General features: G+C 33.8%; 1 protein-coding gene across 1 annotated transcript in view; it reads left to right on the forward strand.

Annotated features, from left to right (window-relative positions):
• The window catches only part of GBE1 (1,4-alpha-glucan branching enzyme 1), a 275,246-nt gene that overhangs the window by 194,542 nt on the left and 61,298 nt on the right, over window positions 1-19,406 (forward strand). The window contains exons 11-12 of the mRNA XM_021070783.1: window positions 5,023-5,133; window positions 11,149-11,320. Coding sequence (XP_020926442.1) covers window positions 5,023-5,133; window positions 11,149-11,320 — 283 coding nt within the window. The remainder of the gene's footprint in view (window positions 1-5,022; window positions 5,134-11,148; window positions 11,321-19,406) is intronic.

The raw sequence follows: 19,406 nt of genomic DNA on the forward strand, positions 1-19,406 counted from the left end.
TTCACACCTTACGTATTATTTCTAATCCAATTTTATTAAATTTAACGGCAGTTAAAGTAGTTTGGATTACATTTTATTTCCTTTTATGTATGCCTTAAAGACGAAAGTTGTTTTATAGACTTAGATTTGATAATGAAATATTTTTGAGTGACCAAGTCTGTAATCATAGGATGAATATGTGTAGGGAGTCAGATATGTATCAAATAATAAAGTTGTGTGATTAGCCCTTTCAGCCAGATTCTGGACCTGTGCCATGAGATCACAATGGTAGAAGAGCTTAACTTTGCTTAGAAAAACCATGAAGCATCCTCTGAAGGAAGTGGTTATTGTAATCATCTCTTAATTGTCTTCGCTGTACCCCCAGGCAGTTTGTGCAGTGCACAGCTGTGACATTAAACCTCTACCAACACAACTTCCGTTTCTCCATTTATAATGATTTCTTAAACATTTTCAGGTCAAAAAACAAGTGTTTTATATACAGGCGATTAGACTTAGAAATCAAAGTAACAAACAGATGTATGTTCTAACTTTAATACCTGGGAAAGTTGCTTTGTATTTGTTACTTATAAAATTCTGTGGTCTTTAAGTTTCTCACCTTGGTTGAAGGTTCTTTATCCACTCACTGTCTTTTACTATTTCTGATCTTCCACACTGACTTTTTTCCCTCACAAGTGACAAGTATTACTTTTTTAACCTCCTACTGAAAAACCTTCACCAGTCTCTGTGCAGATTCAATAATATCTCAAGGTCTGCATCAACCTAAATTTTTTCCCAGTCAATTATAGCTCACAGTAGGCTATTTCCTTCTCTGAATAATAATGGCAGTTTTTTTTTTTAATTTAACTTACTAAACATTTTAGTACCTTGTATGCTCAAGACACTATATGAGGCAGTACATAATACAGATAGAGAAAAATTTATTGTCCTCTGTTTTGGATATGACCATCTTGTCTTTGTAGATAGTAAATCCTCTGAAGGCGTATGTCTTCTTCTATTTTATGTAATTATTTAAAAACCTTTTTGCATCACTAAAGTGGGACCCTTAGTTAATAAAACAAGAGAGAGTTAATATATTTTAAAAAATAACTGAGTGGTTATCCTCTCTAATTTTTGGATTTAAGAATAATTTTGTAAAAATTCCATAAATGATTAAATTACTTAATGTCAGTAAAATACAGAAGAGTGTTAATACAAATGACAACTGTACTCAGATTGCTTGTAGCATGCATTTATCTACTCATAGGGTATGAGTTAGATGAGAATGCTAGATTTCATTCATGCTTTTGTTTCTCAAAAGCATATTATTTACCATTTTCTACTCGTAGAGTTCAAAATCAGTAGTTAGGAATATCATATTAGTTTAATCACTTATTGAACAAGTATTTGCCTAAAAAATGGCAATTTGTTGTATATTTCATTTTATTCAATCATTTTTATTATCTAGTACCTGAAGTATTCATGTAAAGGTAATATTTGTATTTAATTGAACTCATTTATTTATCTATTCCACCAAATATTTATTGAGCATCTGGCATTTTCCATTATGTATAGTTTTTTAATTATACTTTTTATAGTAAGATAATTATAGATTTCCTTGCAGTTGTAAGAAATAATACAGTGAGATCTGGTGTACTCTTTTTTTTTTTATTATATATATTTTTTCTACTGTACAGCATGGTGACCCAGTTACACATACATGTATACATTCTTTTTTCTCACATTAAGTGTTCCATCATAAGTGACTAGACAGAGTTCCCAGTGCTACACAGCAGGATCCCATTGCTAATCCATCCCAAAGTCTACATTCTGCATCTATTTACCCCAAGCTCCCAGTCCCTCCCACTCCTTCCCCTCCCCACTTGGCAACCACAAGTCTATTCTCCAAGTCCATGATTTTCTTTTCTTTGGAAAGTTGCCTTTGTGCCATGTATTAGATTCTAGGTATAAGTGATATCATATGGTATTTTTCTTTCTCTTTCTGAGTTACTTCATTCAGGATAAGATTCTCTAGTTCCATCCATGTTACTGCAAATGGCATTATTTTGTTCTTCTGTATGGCTGAGTAGTATTCCATTGTGTATACATACATCTTCCTAATCCAATCATTGGGTATTCTTAACCAGTATTTCTCATTGGTAACATCTTGCCAGTGGTAACATCTTGCAAAGCTATAGTACAGTATCATAACCAGGATAGTGACATGAACAATATCAAGATATAAAACACTTGCACTACCGTAAATTTCCCATATGTTGCCTCTGTAACAACACCCATTTTGTCTTCCACCTGTCACTTCTTAACCATGCAATGGTGGCAATTACTAATCTGATATCAATTTCTATAATTTTTTCATTTCAAGAATGGAATCATGTAGTATGTAACCTTTTGGGATTGCCATTTTTCACTCAGTTGAATTCTCTGGTGAATCATCCAGATTGTTGCATGTATCAGTAGTGTATTACTTTTCATTACTGAATGGTATTCCATGGCATGGATGTACCAGAGTTTGTTTAATCACTCATCCATTAAAAGATATGTAGATTGTTTTTAGGTTTTGGCTCTTATAATAAAGCTGCTATAAACATTTGTTTACAGATTGTTTTTGTATGACCATATTTTTGTATGACCATAAATTTCATTACTCTGGGATAAATACTCAAAAGTACAATTTCTGGGTCATATAGTAGTTGGATGTTAATTTGTTAAGAAACTGCCAAACTATTTTTTTAGGTGAGCTGTACTGTTTTACATGCCCATTAGCAACTTTGGAAAGATACAGTTTCTATATTTTCTCATAGAAGTATCCCACTGTGGGTTTAATTTGCCTTTCCTTCACAGCTTGTGATGATGAACATCTTTTTGTGTGCCTATATGCCTTCTATATATCCTTTTTGGTAAAGTATCTATTAATGTCCTTTGACAATTTCTAAGTGGATCATTTATTTACTACAGAGTTTTAAGGGTTCTTTAAATATTCTAGATTCAACTCTCCTTGGATATTTGGTTGACAAATGCTTTCTCCCATTTTGTGGCTTGTCTTTTCATCCTCCTCCTGTGAACGTACACAAAGCAAAAGTTCCTTGTTTCTTTTAAATTTGATGAAATTCAATTTACCTTTATTTTTCTTTTCCTTTTAGAGATCTCTTTTGGTGTGAAATCTAAGATTATTTGATTCACCCACTTGTTCCATTAAATATTTTATCATTTTCCTTGTGTATTTAAGGCCATTTGAGTTAGTTTTTATATAGTCAGTATGTCAGGATTTTTCTTTTGCTTACAAATGTCCAGCTTTGTAGTATGATTTATTGAAAAGTCTATCCTCCTTCTACGGAATTGTTTTTATACAATAGTCACAACTTAATTAAGGGTATATTTTTGTAAATCTATACATTAGTTTCAAATTGTTGCTGAGTCTAAATACCATAAACCTGTTGTCTTAAAATAAAACAAATTTATTATCATATAGTCACAAATCTGAAATGGGTCTTACTGGGCTAAGATCATGGCATTGGCAAGGATGAATTCCTTCGGGAGGCTCTTATTTTCTTGCCTTTTCTAGCTTCTAAAAGCCGCTTGTATTCCTTGGTTCATGGCCCCTTTCCACATCTTCAAAGCCAGCAGGGTAACATCTTCAGTTCTCTCTCTTACTCTCACAACTCAGACTTCTTTTAAGAAAAATCCCTGTAATTATATTGGAACCATCCATATAACCCAAGATAATATTCCCATCTCAATGTCCTTAACTTCATCACAACTTTCTGCTGTAAGGTGACATATTCACAGACTTGGAATTATTATTAGGCCATTATTCTGCCTAACACCACCTGTCCTCTGGTGCCCAGTGGTTCCTACTGTAATTATAAGGAATGGTTAACCACTTCTGAGTTGCACTGAGAAAAAAAAAATACCAAGGAAGATACGAGCAGGCCAGAACCCCATTTCTTCCACCAAAATCTGCATCAGTTTCCTATTGTAGTGCAACAAATTACCAAAAACTTAGCAACTTAAAACATTATTCAATTATCATCTCAATTTCATCTGAGGATATCCATTTTATTAAAACGTCCCTCCCACACTCGAGGTAAAGGATTACTCAAGAGGCATATATGAGGTAGTAGGAATCACAGGGGCCAATTTAGAATTCTGCCACCAGCAGGTAATTGACACTTTGGGACAGAGAAGTGAGCCCAGACAGAATGAGTGTGTTGAGTAAAATTATAGACTCTTTTTAGGCTATTAACTCTGAGGAGCTCCAGCTTTTATAGGATGGATGGAGGAAGGAATTTGCAGGATGCATTAAGTGGTGGCATAATAAAACAATCAGGAGTCTTTCAATGGTAGCCTAAGAAGGAAAGCATTTCATGGGCAGGCATACGGGTCAGCAACATCATTATGTACAGCAAGCATCTGCTGAAGAAAGAGCAATCACTGACCTAGAGACAATCATAATCTGAGATTTTGGCAAGGTCATTTGCATCAAAGAGGTGTTAGGCGTGCAGAAACTGCAGTGGAGACTGAGTAGCAAGTGAAATGAAGACAAAAATGTTAAGATGATAATTATTTCATGATATTAGCCTTTGCACTTTGAAATAATAGTTGTTATTTTAATTATTTTTTAAGGCTGGAATAAGATACGATTCCTACAGTTTTTTTTTTATGCAAACCTAAAAATGTAACAAGTATCTCTCTACCTTGTGAATATTACAAAAAGCTACACTATATACTTTACTGTGGTCATTAATCAAGAGGTAGCAGTTGTTATAGGGGAAAAAGTTTGCAGAAATCCTAATGGTGCAGTGATAAGATCATATGCACAAAAGCAAACACAAGCACATACAACACCACTGCCATTTGAACAGTCTGTATAAAAGCTATGAGTTTTAACAAAGATATTTTCTCTATATGGGTGTGCTTTTATCTGCATGTCAGATAATTTGGATTGATGTGATGTATACTCTCAGATTGGGATTTACAGTAAGAATGATAATGGTTCATTCTAATTATTTTCTCTCTTGCATTTAGCTACTTAAAGAATTTAAAGATGAAGACTGGAATATGGGCAATATAGTGTATACACTCACAAACAGACGCCACCTTGAAAAGAGCATTGCTTATGCAGAGAGCCATGATCAGGTAAACAAATACGTGTATAAACCATTCTCTCTCTGTGTCTGAATTTATTAACATGTCTAAATGTAAACATATCTCAATACAAATTTCTGTAGTCTAATACGGTTAATATAATTTGTTCTCTATTTTATGTGACAACTGCTCACACTTGAGAAAATTTTAAAATTATCTTGTGGATCTATAAATTCCAGCATCAAAATTCAGTTTCATTTTTTTTTTTTTACCATGCCAGACTTCAATTAAAAGATTGTAAATGACAGTTGCAAGTGTTATCTTACATGTTTTCCTTTGTTGTAACAAGAGAAATGTTGGTGCTAATCCAGGTTAATATCAATTTCCATTTTAGGTTTCCTTCTGAAGATTTTCTTTTATGCCTTTTGACAGGCTTTCATCATTTTTTTCCCCCCTCATTCACTGAAATCTTTTGCTGATTGATCACCCTGACCTCTGTCCTCAGTTTTAGTCTATCCGTAATGTAGCCTGAAGTATTTTCCAAAGGGCAGAGCTAATTTCGTCAACCCAGATCTTTTGGGTAAAGCTTCTCATTCACAGCTTCTCATATCCTGGCCATGTCATAGTTTCTACCCGTATTCTTTGCTCAACACTCCAAGCATTCTATAATTCATTACTGTAAAATTTCCATCCATTCTTGAGTAGGTCAACCTTGTTCCAGTCTTGGACTTTTCCCCACATACTTGCAAATGACTACTTGCCCTGGGAAGGTCCTATAAAGGCCTAATGCCCTGGGGCAGATATATTCTCTCTAAGCCTTCATCTTGGTGTATAGGAAAAAAACAGTTTCCCTATCCTTCATGTGCTCATCACATTTTAAGGAGACAGTTTCTTTCCATTACCTTTGTATTTCTAGCCTTAGCACTGTGACTAAGTCACACAATAAAATAAATAAATGGAGAAAAAGGCTAGTTATTTAAATCCTTGTGAATCATCATAAACAAAATAAAATGAACTCTCTATACATTAAAAAGAAGACAGCAAAACTTTTAAAAATTATTCGTAGTGTATGTATTAAGAAAATTGAAGCTCAAACAATAAGCTTCTCTGTTATTTCAGCCAAAATTGAAAATTTAAGGTAAACACTAGTAATTCAGGTGTCTTCTCTAACTACTGAAAAACTGTAAGTAGACCAGAGGTCAGTTACCAAGGCCCCTGAGTCAAATCCTGCCTGCTGTTTGTTGAGTGAAATTAATTGGAACACATCTATGCTCATTCATTTACCTGTTGTCTATGGCTGCTTTTTCTTTCTTTCTTTCTTTCTTTTTTTTTTTTTTTTTTTTTTTTTTTCCCCCTTCTGTCTTTTTAGGTCTGCACCCACGGCATATGGAAGTTCCCAGACTAGGAGCTGAATCGGAGCTGTAGCTTTAGGTGTACAGCACAGGTACAATAACATGGGATCCAAGCTGCATCTGTGACCTGCACCACAGCTCATGGCAACACTGGATCCTTAACCCACTGAGTGAGGCCAAGGATCAAACCTGCATCCTCATGGATACCAGTCTGGTTTGTTACCACTGAGCCACAACTAGAACTCCTGTGGCTGCTTTTGAGCCATAATGGCAAATCTAGTAGTTGAGACTGAGAAAGTAGCCCATAATGCCTAAATTCTGTACTATTTGGCCTTTACAGAAAGTTTCTCACTCATGAAATAGACATCTAAATTTTGCATTTTCTAAATCAGAGCAGTACTTTCTTTTCAACTTAAATTGGCTGTGAAACAGATCAAATATATACCTGTGAAAGGAGTTCCTGTCGTGGCTCAGCAGTTAACGAACCTGACTAGTATCTGGGAGGACATGAGTTTGATCCCTGGCCTCCCTCAGTACGTTAAGGGCCCAGTGTTGCTATGAGCTGTGGTGTAGGCTGCAGACACAGCTCGAATCCCACGTTGCTACGTCTGTGGTATAGGCCTGCAGCTGTAGTTTCAATTCGACCCCTAGCCTGGGAACCTCCATATGCTTCTGGTGTGGCCCTAAAAAGACAAAAATTAAAAACAAACAAACAAAAAAAACCATGAAAAAATCAGAGCTAAAATGTAATGGAATAAGAAATGAATAATATTAATTTATGGATGGGAGAACTCCTTGCCAAATATATAACAACATGAAAATTAAAATATATGCATAAATTATATCTTTATACTGTAAACTTCTAGCAGCTGTAGTACATTTTGAGCTCCCTATATATGTTTATTTTATATGAATAAATAAAATAATGAGTGGAATAGACAAATTGAAGATGAAATTTATAGATTAATTTCATAATTTTTCTTCCAAAATGTATGGAAACTGTATAGATTTACCAGGAATTATTTCATACTTTTAAGATCCAGGTAATTATGCCTTGTATTATAAATTGTCAGGAATGTACAAATAAGATGCAAGTTTCTTAGTTCTTTCTGAAAGCAATCATACATTGAATTTTAAATCTGATAAAAATTATAAAAATGAGTATTTATTAATGAATCAGAGAAATTCATACATCATAGCAAAAAATCTAAGTAGAAGTTATCAAAATAGTTTTGTAATAGAATCAAAGATGATAGAAATGAACACAATTACACATAAAAATACAATTAAACAATTCAAAGCAAGTGAAAAGGACAAATTGTTTAAGAAATTGTACTGTCAGAGAGTGTTTTGCCTATGTTTTCTTCGAGGAGTTTGATGGTGTCCTATCGTATATTTAAGTCTTTCAGCCATTTGGAGTTTATTTTTGTGCATGGTGTGAGGGTGTGTTCTAGTGTCATTGCTTTGCATGCAGCTGTCCAGGTTTCCCAGCAATGCTTGCTGAATAGACTTTCTTTTTCCCATTTTATGTTCTTGCCTCCCTTGTCAAAGATTAATTGACCATAGGTGTCAGGGTTTATTTCTGGATCTCCTATTAGAAAACATAGGCAAAACACTCTCTGACATCAACATCATGAATATTTTCTCAGGTCAGTCTCCCAAAGCAATAGAAATTAGAGCAAAAATAAACCCATGGGACCTAACCAAACTGAAAAGCTTTTGCACAGCAAAGGAAACCCAAAAGAAAACAAAAAGACAACTTACAGAATGGGAGAAAACAGTTTCAAAGGATGCAACTGACAAGGGCTTAATCTCTAGAATATATAAACAACTTATACAACCCAACAGCAAAAAAACCAATCAATCAATGGAAAAATGGGCAAAAGACCTGAATAGACATTTCTCCAAAGAAGATATACAGATGGCCAACAAACACATGAGAAAATGCTCAACATCGCTGATCATAAGAGAAATGCAAATCAAAACTACCATGAGGTACCACCTCACACCAGTCAGAATGGCCCTCATTAATAAATCCACAAATAACAAGTGCTGGAGGGGCTGTGGAGAAAAGGGAACCCTCCTGCACTGCTGGTGGGAATGTAAACTGGTACAGCCACTATGGAGAACAGTCTGGAGATACCTTAGAAATCTATACATAGAACTTCCATATGACCCCACAATCCCACTCTTGGGCATCTATCCGGACAAAACTCTACTTAAAAGAGTCACGTGCACCCGCATGCTCATTGCAGCACTATTCACAATAGCCAAGACATGGAAACAACCCAAATGTCCATCGACAGATGATTGGATTCGGAAGAAGTGGTATATATACACAATGGAATACTACTCAGCCATAAAAAAGGATGATATACTCATGTCGCAACAGAAGAAAGGGTGGGGGAAAAAACTGTAACTGCAATGTATACATGTAAGGATAACCTGACCCCCTTGCTGTACAGTGGGAAAATAAAAACAAAAAAAAAAAAGGATGATATAATGCCATTTGCAGCAACATGGATGGAACTAGAGAATCTCATCCTGAGTGAAATGAGCCAGAAAGACAAAGGCAAATACCATATGATATCACTTATAACTGGAATCTAATATCCAGCACAAATGAACATCTCCTCAGAAAAGAAAATCATGGACTTGGAGAAAAGACTTGTGGTTGCCTGATGGGAGGGGGAGGGAGTGGGAGGGATCGGGAGCTTGGGGTTATCAGACACAATTTAGAATAGATTTACAAGGAGATCCTGCTGAGTTGCATTGAGAACTTTGGTTAGATACTCATGTTGCAACAGAAGAAAGGGTGGGGAAAAAATGTAATTGTAATGTATACATGTAAGGATAACCTGACCCCCTTGCTGTACAGTGGGAAAATTAAAAAAAATATTTAAAAAAAAAAGAAAGAAAAGAAATTGTACTGTCAAATAACCTAACAAATATTTTTATATCTTCCAACTTTTTTTTTTTTTTAGCAATGGAGCCTTATTTCCAAAGTCAGCTTATAGGGAACTCTAAGGTATATGTCAGTTTGAAGCTGCATTTCACTGGTACATGCGTTAGTCTGCTAGGGCTACTATTTTGAAACCCAGCAGACAGGGAGACTTAAACAACAGCAATTTACTTCTTGCAGTACAAGATCAAGGTGTCAGCGGGTTTGATTTCTCCTGAGGTCTCTCTCCTAGGCTTGCCATCTTCTCTCTGTGCTCTCACGTGGTCTTTTTCCTGTGCAAACTCATTCCTTAATGCCTCTTTCTCTTCATATAAGGGCATCTCTCACATAGAATTGTGACCTTATTTAACCTAGGTTGTTTTAAGGTCACAACCTTAAAAAAACCTCTTTAAAGTTTTTATCTCCAAATATAGTCATTCTGAGGGTTAGAACTTTGACATAAATTTGGAGGACACAGTTCAGTCCTTAGCAGTACACATTCATTTTGTATGTTTAGATTGAAGATATTTACGTATAAGTCAGAGAACAAAGAAGCTATTTTGATGAAGCAAAAAAATTTGAACTCAAGTAATACAGATGACAGTTGCCTGCTAATCAAATTGAGAATTCTTGTGGCAGGAACCATACTCTGAGCCAGTTCTTTCTTTGCCCTCAGAATAACTCGCAGTTCTTTCTTTGCCCTCAGAATAACTCACAGAAAGGGTAGATCTTCTTGTAAGAGTATTTCAAGGAAAAGTCACTCTAATGAAAATAGTTTAGAGATTAAAATAGTTTTGTAAATAAATTTTTTTTTCTAAAAATGACAATAATTGTACAATAATAGGATAACAGGATTATGATTATAATCTCTATGTTTCATTATATATTATTTTTTGTCAATAAAGAACACTTTGCATTAGTTAGCTGTTTTTAACCATATATAATTCAGGTTGTTAAGAGGCCTCTCCTGCTGCTCAGGGTGTTTCTATGTTACCTGCTCCATTTCTCAATCATTGTATTTTCATATAAAACAAATTAATTTTAGATTAGATGGCAAATATAATAAGAAAGCAAATTTTACATTTTAAGAAAAATTTGTCATCTCTGCTGAAGGGGAAGAGGATCCATTGAAATATATATATACATATAAAATTTATATATAAATACATCTACATACATATAAATGAATATCATCTAAATAATTTTTAAGAAACTCTTACAGCCTTTCAAAACAAATAAAATCACGGTATGTGAATTATTTTTTTTAATCTATTAGTATTCTAATAGTTTAACCTAAGATTATGGGGTTATATGAAATCATGTGTGTGAAACTTTTGAAAAGTTCTTCTTATAACAGTTCAAGTTACAAGTTCTTGAAACTTTTGAAAAGCACTTTAGAATTTAAAGAATCCTTCATTCAATTAAAAAAAAACCTCATTGTAAAGAAAATGAAAAAAAAATCTATTGGTATTCACAACATTATAATACACATTTATTATAAGTTCAAAAAATGTGAAATATCACTTATTATAACAAATATTCAGATAGCTTATCATGAGTTTTTTACCCAGAAATTAGATACAAGAGATCTAATTTCACCAGCTCACCTTTATCATAGAAAGTGACTATTGGAAAATACATGATGTTAATACTAATTCACACACCTCTCCTGCATTGTTTCCCATTCTATGTAATCACGTGTTATTCTTGGATAAATCACAACTGCTTAGTACCTATTCTTTGCATTTATATCAGTGACTTTTATTTTTATAGGCACTTGTTGGGGATAAGACACTGGCGTTTTGGTTGATGGATGCTGAAATGTATACCAACATGAGTGTCCTGACCCCGTTTACTCCAGTTATTGATCGTGGAATACAGCTTCATAAAATGATTCGACTCATTACTCATACACTTGGTGGAGAAGGCTATCTCAATTTCATGGGTAAGTATGAGTTGAACATATATCCAATCCATGTTTAAAATGTTAACAAATATTACACATGACATAAATCATGTGGGATATTTTGGTTTGGTTGTTCAGGTTTAAAATAGAAAGTTACTTTATTTCTTTAAAAGACTGTCATGTATAAACTGTAAAAATTAAATTACTTTAAGATTCTTGTTATACTAATACATGATGCAAACTTTATCTAGTGGCTGGTATTTTATTTAATAGTGTTGTCAATATTAAATAAATTGAGGTGAACTTTTTAAAACCTAGAATTATTCTTCTGAATTTAATCATTATGAATGTATTTTATTATTATAGTGTTTGTTCACTGAACATAAGAAGGATATAATTGTTATGTCATAATATATTGAGCTAATATTATTGGTCTTCTTTAAGGTAATTGTATACCAGTATATTCGTATTATAAATATGGAAACCAAGGCACAAGATAATATGATAGACAAAAAATATTTGTTTTTAAAAATAGGATGCGTGAATATTCAAAGGCCATTTTTGTCTAAAGGATCTTGAATGAATACAATTTTCTGTTGGTATCTCTGTTGGTGTCTGATCAACCACTGTCATTTGAAATTTCACCAGTTTTTAAGCTAGAGAGAGCTAGGAAGACTCGGAAATATGTATGGGAGGCCGACTTATTTTTCTGCAATAAAGCCATAGAGGCTTCAGACTAGTTTATTTTTATCTGGAAAATTTTATTTAAAAAACTCAGATTGGACTTTTAAAAGCTTCTGTTGTTTGCTCATTTGAGATTAGGAAGCCAAACCCAATAAGCCATACACCAGATCTCACCTATATAACCTGTAGCTTTCAGTACCTTCCTTTCCTCTTAGGATCACCAGAATTTTTTCTATTCCCAAGGAAGTGACCCTCATGACCAGTGAGAAGGCACTTTGTCCTCTAGGCACCAGTCTGGGCTTCCTGAGTGAACTTTGCGGGCATTGTATTCATAAGTAAAAGCAGCTGGTCCTCCCTGACATAGTGAACATCATTCACAGATATGGCCTTTCCAATAAGGCCTTACTTGGGCAATCAGTTTATTTAATTAAATCCTGATGAAAAGGCAGTGTCTATAAACCTACATAAATAACTGTCACCATGTAAAGTGTGAGATTTTTAAATGTTTTTGTTTCATTTACAAAAGCAGAGTTTACCAAATTGTCACAGTGTATATAAATTAAAAAGAAAGTGAAGAATGAGAGTTCTCATTGTGGTTTAGTGGTAATGAACCCAACTAGTATCCATGAGGATATGAGTTTGATCTCCGGCCTCTCTTAGTGGGTTAAGAATCTGGCATTGCCATGAGCTGTGTGGTATAGGTCACAGACGCAGCTTGGATCCTGAGTTGCTGTGGCTGTAGTGTAGGCTGACAGCTACAGCTCTGATTCAGCCCCTAACCTGGGAACTTCCATATGCCGTGGTGTGGCCCTAAAAAAGACCAAAAAGAAAAAAGAAAAAAAGAGAGCGAGAGAAAGTGAAAAGAAAGTGGAAGAGCTTCTTTATATATGTGGAAATTAAAACAACTTTCCACATAGAGAAACAAAATCAAATCAGACCTCTGAGTTCTTGCTGTCAGTCCTGTCATTCTTGAAGCCCACTCCATCCAAGAATTCTGGTAATCGGGCTTTAGTTTACTGCTTTAGTCTGGACGTCATGTAAGCAATGTCAGCTCAGAAGCCTATACCAAAGAGTTCAGACTGTCAGTAGTTTAAAGTACTTGATAAAGTCCTTTTCCTGAGACTGTCCTTTGTTGAAGACAGTTCTAGCCCATAGCATGTAACAAAGCATCAGAGTATAAAAAAACCATCTTCAGATGACAGTGACTTAGTGACCCTAATGAATTTAATATTGAAAACTTTCAGATAAAAAAGATCTGATGAAAGTTCATAATGAAAACTATTTCCTGAGTCTTGGCCAGTATTTTCTGAGGGTGAAAACAGATTTTGGACAGCTAAGACATTAACAAATCTCCAGTGACTTCATAAATTTTGTGAAACATTTATGTTAATATCATCTCAGCCATATATATTCAACCTAGGGCCAACTAAGCTACAGTTCTCTTTTGGAAAATCTTTACATGGAACTTTCAATAGTAACACAACTAAATAAACATAATTATTTCTAGCATCTCTCTCTAAGGTCTGTAAATTGACTGTATTTGTGATATCAAATATATTTCAAGATTATTCTTTGATATATGACTCAAAGATCTTTTAAAGTTTTAGTCTTACTTTTGTCCTTCAAATGGCTTATAATGTTTAACTTCAATATAGCACTTAAAATTTTTTTGTCTCAGTATCTTATCTAAATCTAGCATTTCTTTACTAGCTTTAAAAGCGGTAATATCCAATGTCTATAATTTCTGAAATTATTATTGTTTTATGAAAAATTTAATCTTTCCCCTTGAGCTGTCCTGACTTTAAAATTTTTTTCCCATTTTCTGATCATGTCACTCTCCTGCTTAATGGCTTCAGTGGCTACAGTGTCCTCCAGCTGACCTGTAAGCCTTGCATGAATGGTCTCCCATGGGTCTCCCCGTTGATTGCTCTTCTCCAGCCAAGCAAGCCTTCTTTCAGGTCATTGAATGTACCAGCCTCCTTCCACCCTGAACTCTGTACATTTTGTTGTTCTCCCCTCTTGAAATCATTCTACTCAAATACCTCCTACTATACCTGACCAAATCCTTCATCTGCAAATCCTTCCAAGGCTTTCCTTAGGGAAGCTTTTCTAAAGCTTTAAACTTCATCAAGTTTATTACCATACATCTTTACATTACCCTATACTTGCCTGTTGTTGTATGGAACAAAATTATATTTAAAAAGCTATTAAATATATGGCTGCCTTGATAAGTTTAAAATTGAATGAAAATAAGAGTCATCTGTATCTTACTATTATACCTTCATGAACTTGTAGCAATTAGCACAGTATCTAGCACATCACAAGGATTTCACATTTTTTTTCTGAAAAAGGACATTTTATATATTTATATATGTATATGCATATATACATATATAATTATCTTACAATATTTTTAGCAGTAGTTCATTAAATGCAATCACTAGTTGTGGTTTAGAGCAGTTATTTTTTTTTCAAATGGCATGTGAGAAATTAATTTTTAAAAAGATCGATTTAAGAAATCCAAGACCGAGGAGCAATCTGATTGTTTACGCATGTTTTAGGCATTTTAAAACTTATTAGCTTTTTAGAATTTTATTTTTATTCCCCTCTAGTAGAGAAAGAATGAGTTAAATAAAAAAGGAAAAGAACAACACATTTTTGTAGTTTTTCATTTAAATATGTTTACCTAAATTTGTCAGGCATTTAGACAGGCATTCTGTTTATCAAAAAATATTAAGATCAATATGAATTTTCTTACAATACCAGGTTTATTGTACTTGTTTTTGTTTTATTTATTTATTCTTTGTCCTCTGTACTCCTAATCTTGAGTTTCAAAATGTTCTTTCACTCCAGTGAAAATAAGGGAATATTTGCTATAATTTTTTTTTATTTGCTATGTTATTTTAATTGATTACGAATAAATAGATTGATATTTCCTATTCTTCTACTGTATCCTCATATCAAAAAATTAAGTATGGAAGAGGGATGCAGGGGTGGCTAAATTATTTTTATATTTTATATCATTAATCATGAGTTATAATAAGTATTAATAAAAGTAAATTTGTATTTACAGAGCATGCTGTATTTTCCAGAACATTTTCATATGCATCATCTAACTTAATCTGCACAAAAGTTTTCTTTTTTTAAATACTGTCTTAGTTGCACAGAAACATAGGGTGAAAATTAGAAGAGTACTCAAGTATCTGGGTATATATATGTTCCAGTCCCATTTTACTGAAACTGCAACCTGAAGGGAAAAGGGACACACCTAATGTTGTACAACTAGAAATTGATGGTAGCTGATTGTCTTTTCTTCTATTTACAATTTGAAAAAATTAGAAATAAAAATTATTATTAAATCAATATGTAGATTGGCTACCATAGTATGGTTAATAAATATCTTTCAGGGAAAAGATAGAGCATAGTGGTTAAGTAACGATCTGGGTAGGAAAGTAAGCTTAGCTGTGTGAGCTCAGTCAGATGCATAGTTACTCTGTACCTTTGTTTGCTTAGTGGTAGAATGGAGTAGTGCCTGCTGCAGAAGGCTGTTTTCAGGGTGAAATGGTAAAATACATACACATTGAGGGATATAGCTCATAGATCATGTTTTTTTTTTAATTTAAATGTAATTTAAAATTAAATGAAATTTACTCTGATTATTTTTAATATTATTATTTAGTCCATTAAATATATAGGTCCTAAATGCTGATGTTCCAATTCCATTTTTAGAATCTTATCTGATGGCATAGTGCTTAAAAATTTCTTAAAATATTTAATTCATTTCCTATTGAGAACCTCAGTAAAAGTAATAGTTCTTTGTTTAAAATCAAATGATATTCTCCTCGGTGGTATTATATGGTTAATTATACAGAAATTAAGCCATTTCTGTAGTATCACTAAGAGTAAATATTATTTTTGTTGTTTTTAATTTATAGCAGTCTGATGAATGTTGCTGCTTATGTATCTTACTTAGCTTTCATGTATGAAGAGGTCTAATGGTTGCCTCAATTCTCATTTCTAGGATAAGCCAATATCATACTAATCAATTAATGTTTATTTTGTAGTATATGGTTTTTTGTGTATGAGTGTATGTGAGCATTGGGTAGAACTTAATATGTTTTTCTGGCATAACTGTGCAGATTTATTTCACACAAAAAGAGAGAGAGAGAGAAGTGGCAAGAAAGAGAGAGAGACAGAAACAGAGAAAAAGAAGGCAAATTGATGATATAAGGCAACTTAAGTTTAAAAAGTCAGTGAATTTGAGATGATATCAATTTAAACTATACACTTAATATATTCATAGCATATTCTAGAATGTATTTTAACACAATTTATAAAATTCCCTCATGCTTCAGACATTTATATGTATCTGCTGGGTACCAGGTATTGCTAAGTGGTGGATATTTCCAGGTGGAAAAGAGTTCTTGGCCTTAAGGTCTCAAAATCCAAAAGGGAATCCAGACAAGTAAGCAGTCAATTACCCCTGTACTAGTACATTCACTAGATATAATGATAGAAATAAAAGAACAAAATAATGTCTCTTGCAGCAAACGGATGGAACTAGAGACACATACTGAGTGAAGTAAGTCAGAAAGAGAAAGACAATTACCATATGATATCACTTATATCTGGAATATAATATACGGTGCAAATGAAACTTTCCACAGAAAAGCAAATCATGGACTTAGAGAATAGCCTTGTGGTTGCCAAGGGGAAGGGGGACGGAGTGGGTTGGATTGGGAGCTTGGGGTTAATAGATGCAAACTATTGCCTTTGGAATGGATTAGCAATGATATCCTGCTCTGTAGCACTGGGAACTATGTCTAGTCACTTATGATGGAGCATGATAATGTGAGAAAAAACAATTTATACATGTATGTGTAACTGGGTCACCTTGCTGTACAGTAGAAAATTGACAGAACACTGTAAACCAGCTATAATGGAAAAAATAAAAATAATTAGAAATAAAAAAAAAAGAAATAAACATAGAATGTCATGTGAATATGTAGGAAACTGGGTTCGAAGAATAGATTGTTGGTGGAATTTATGAGCCATTTCAGGCAGACAAACCTAGAATAGAAAGGAATAAGAAAGCCATTTAACACACTAAGGAAAAGTCTAAGAAGGAGTAGGACTGAAGCAGTGGAGTGAGATTAAAGTCAGTTAGGAATATTAAACTTCAAATAAATGAAAAAACTGCGGCCTGAGGAAATCAATTTAGAGATCACTCATTGATTGGCAAGTTTAATGAAAAAATGTGGTTTTTCAATCACTTTAAAACATCATGAGTTCTTCAGTAAGAAAGGCCTGATATTGACTGATGGTTGAATAACTTTATGGTTTATTTCTTAATCTATTTAAAATATACCTAAGAGGATACAGATTAGAAAAATAAGACATGATTATTGATAATCTATGTGGATATGTCTATTCTATTTTATAATCAGTGGTTATTTAATGTTCAGTTGTTGATTAAAAATAAATATAGAGTGAAAAACATCTGTTTTATATGCAGGATGACCTTGGTGAATATATGTTGCAGGCATACCTTGTTTTACTGTGCTTCACTTTATTATGCTTTGTGTTTTTTTTTTTTTCTAAAAAATATTACAGTTTTAGAAATCGAAGGCTTGTGGCAACCTTAGGTTGAGGAAGTCTTTGGGCACCATTTTCCAGGACATTGGCTCACTTCCTGTTTCTTTTCCATTTTGATAATTCTCACATTATTTCAGACTTTTTCATCATTATTATATTTGTTGTGGTGATCTGTGATCAGTGATCTTTTTCAAATAAAAGTATAGTTGATTTATGATATTGTGTTAGTTTCAGGTGTACAACATAATGATTCAATATTTTTATAGATTAAATTCCATTTAAAATTATTACAAAATAATGGCTATATTTCCCTGTGCTGTACAATATATCCTTGTAGATTATTTTATACATAATAGTTTATATCTCTTACTCTCTTACCTCTCGCCCCTCTCCCTTCTCTTTTCTCACTAACAACCACTAGTTTGTTTCTGTTTTTTTTTAATACTCATTTTTTTTTTTTTAAGATTCCACATAAAAGTGATTATTTGGTTTTTTCTTCCTGACATTTTGCTAAGCATAATACCTTCCAGGTCCATCCACATTGTTGCAAATGGCAGAATTTCCATTCTTTTCTATGGATGAACAATATTGCATAGTGTGTGTGTGTGTGTGTGTGTGTGTGTGTATCACATTTTCTTTATCCATTCATTTGTTGATGGACACTTAGGTTGGCTATTATAAGCAATGCTGCTATGAGCATTTATCTTTTTGAATTATGTTTTTATTTTCTTCAAATATATTCCAGGATTGCTATTGCTAGATAACATGGTAGTTCTATTTTTAGTTTTTTGAGGAACCTCCATACTGTTTTCCATGGTTGCTACACCAATTTCCATCCCTACCAGCAGCATACTAGGAGTCTCTTTCCTCCACATCCTTGCCAATATTTGCTATTTGTAAACTTTTTATGATAGCCATTCTGACAGGTGTTTGATGATATGTCATCATGGTTTTAATTTGCTTTGATGTTACTCTAGCTTGCCAAAGGTGCAGATGATGATTAGCATTTTTTAGCAATATAGTGTTTTTTTTAAGATATGTACATTGTTTTTAGACATAATGCTATTGCACACTTAATAGACTATAGTATAGTGTAAACACAATTTTATATTCTCTGAGAACCAAAAAAATTTGTGTGGCTCACTTTATTGCCATATTCACTTTATTGAGGTATTCTAGAACTGAACTCACAATATCTCCTAGATATGCCTATATATGTATGTAGATAAAGTGCTAAAGCAGTTCAAAGGAGAGAAGGTGAGGATAATGATGTATTTTGCATCATTTTCTGGTAGTTGTATGGTTATTTTGGAAGAGCCACCTTTTCCTAACCCAGTCTACTGAGGCAGAGGGAATACGCACAGGGTCTCCTCACGTGACTTGTCAGGAACTGCTGTAGAGAGGTATGGCCAGGCAGGCAAAGGGCTACTAAGTCCAGTAATTGTGTACTGGGAACAAACACCAGTACTGATACTGCAGTATTAATTCAGTGCTGTTGAACCCTGAACAATGTGGGTTTCAACAGCAAGGGTCCACTTCTATGTGAATATTTTTCACTGTTAAATATTACAGTACTACACAGTATGCAGTTGGTTGAATCTACAGAACCAAGGATATGGAGGCTAGATTATAAATTATTTGTATTTTTATTTTTTTGGCTTTTCTAGGGCTGCACCCTCAGCATATGGAGGTTCCCATGCTAAGTGTCTAATCAGAGCTATAGCTGCCGGCCTGCACCACAGCCAAAGCAGTGCCAGATCTGAGCTGCGTCTACAACCTAAACCACACCTCATGGCAGCACTGGATCCTTAACCCACTGAATGAGGCCAGGGATCAAACCCACAAC

Source organism: Sus scrofa, chromosome 13, assembly GCF_000003025.6.
Source record: "Sus scrofa isolate TJ Tabasco breed Duroc chromosome 13, Sscrofa11.1, whole genome shotgun sequence".
Lineage (NCBI taxonomy): Eukaryota > Metazoa > Chordata > Mammalia > Artiodactyla > Suidae > Sus > Sus scrofa.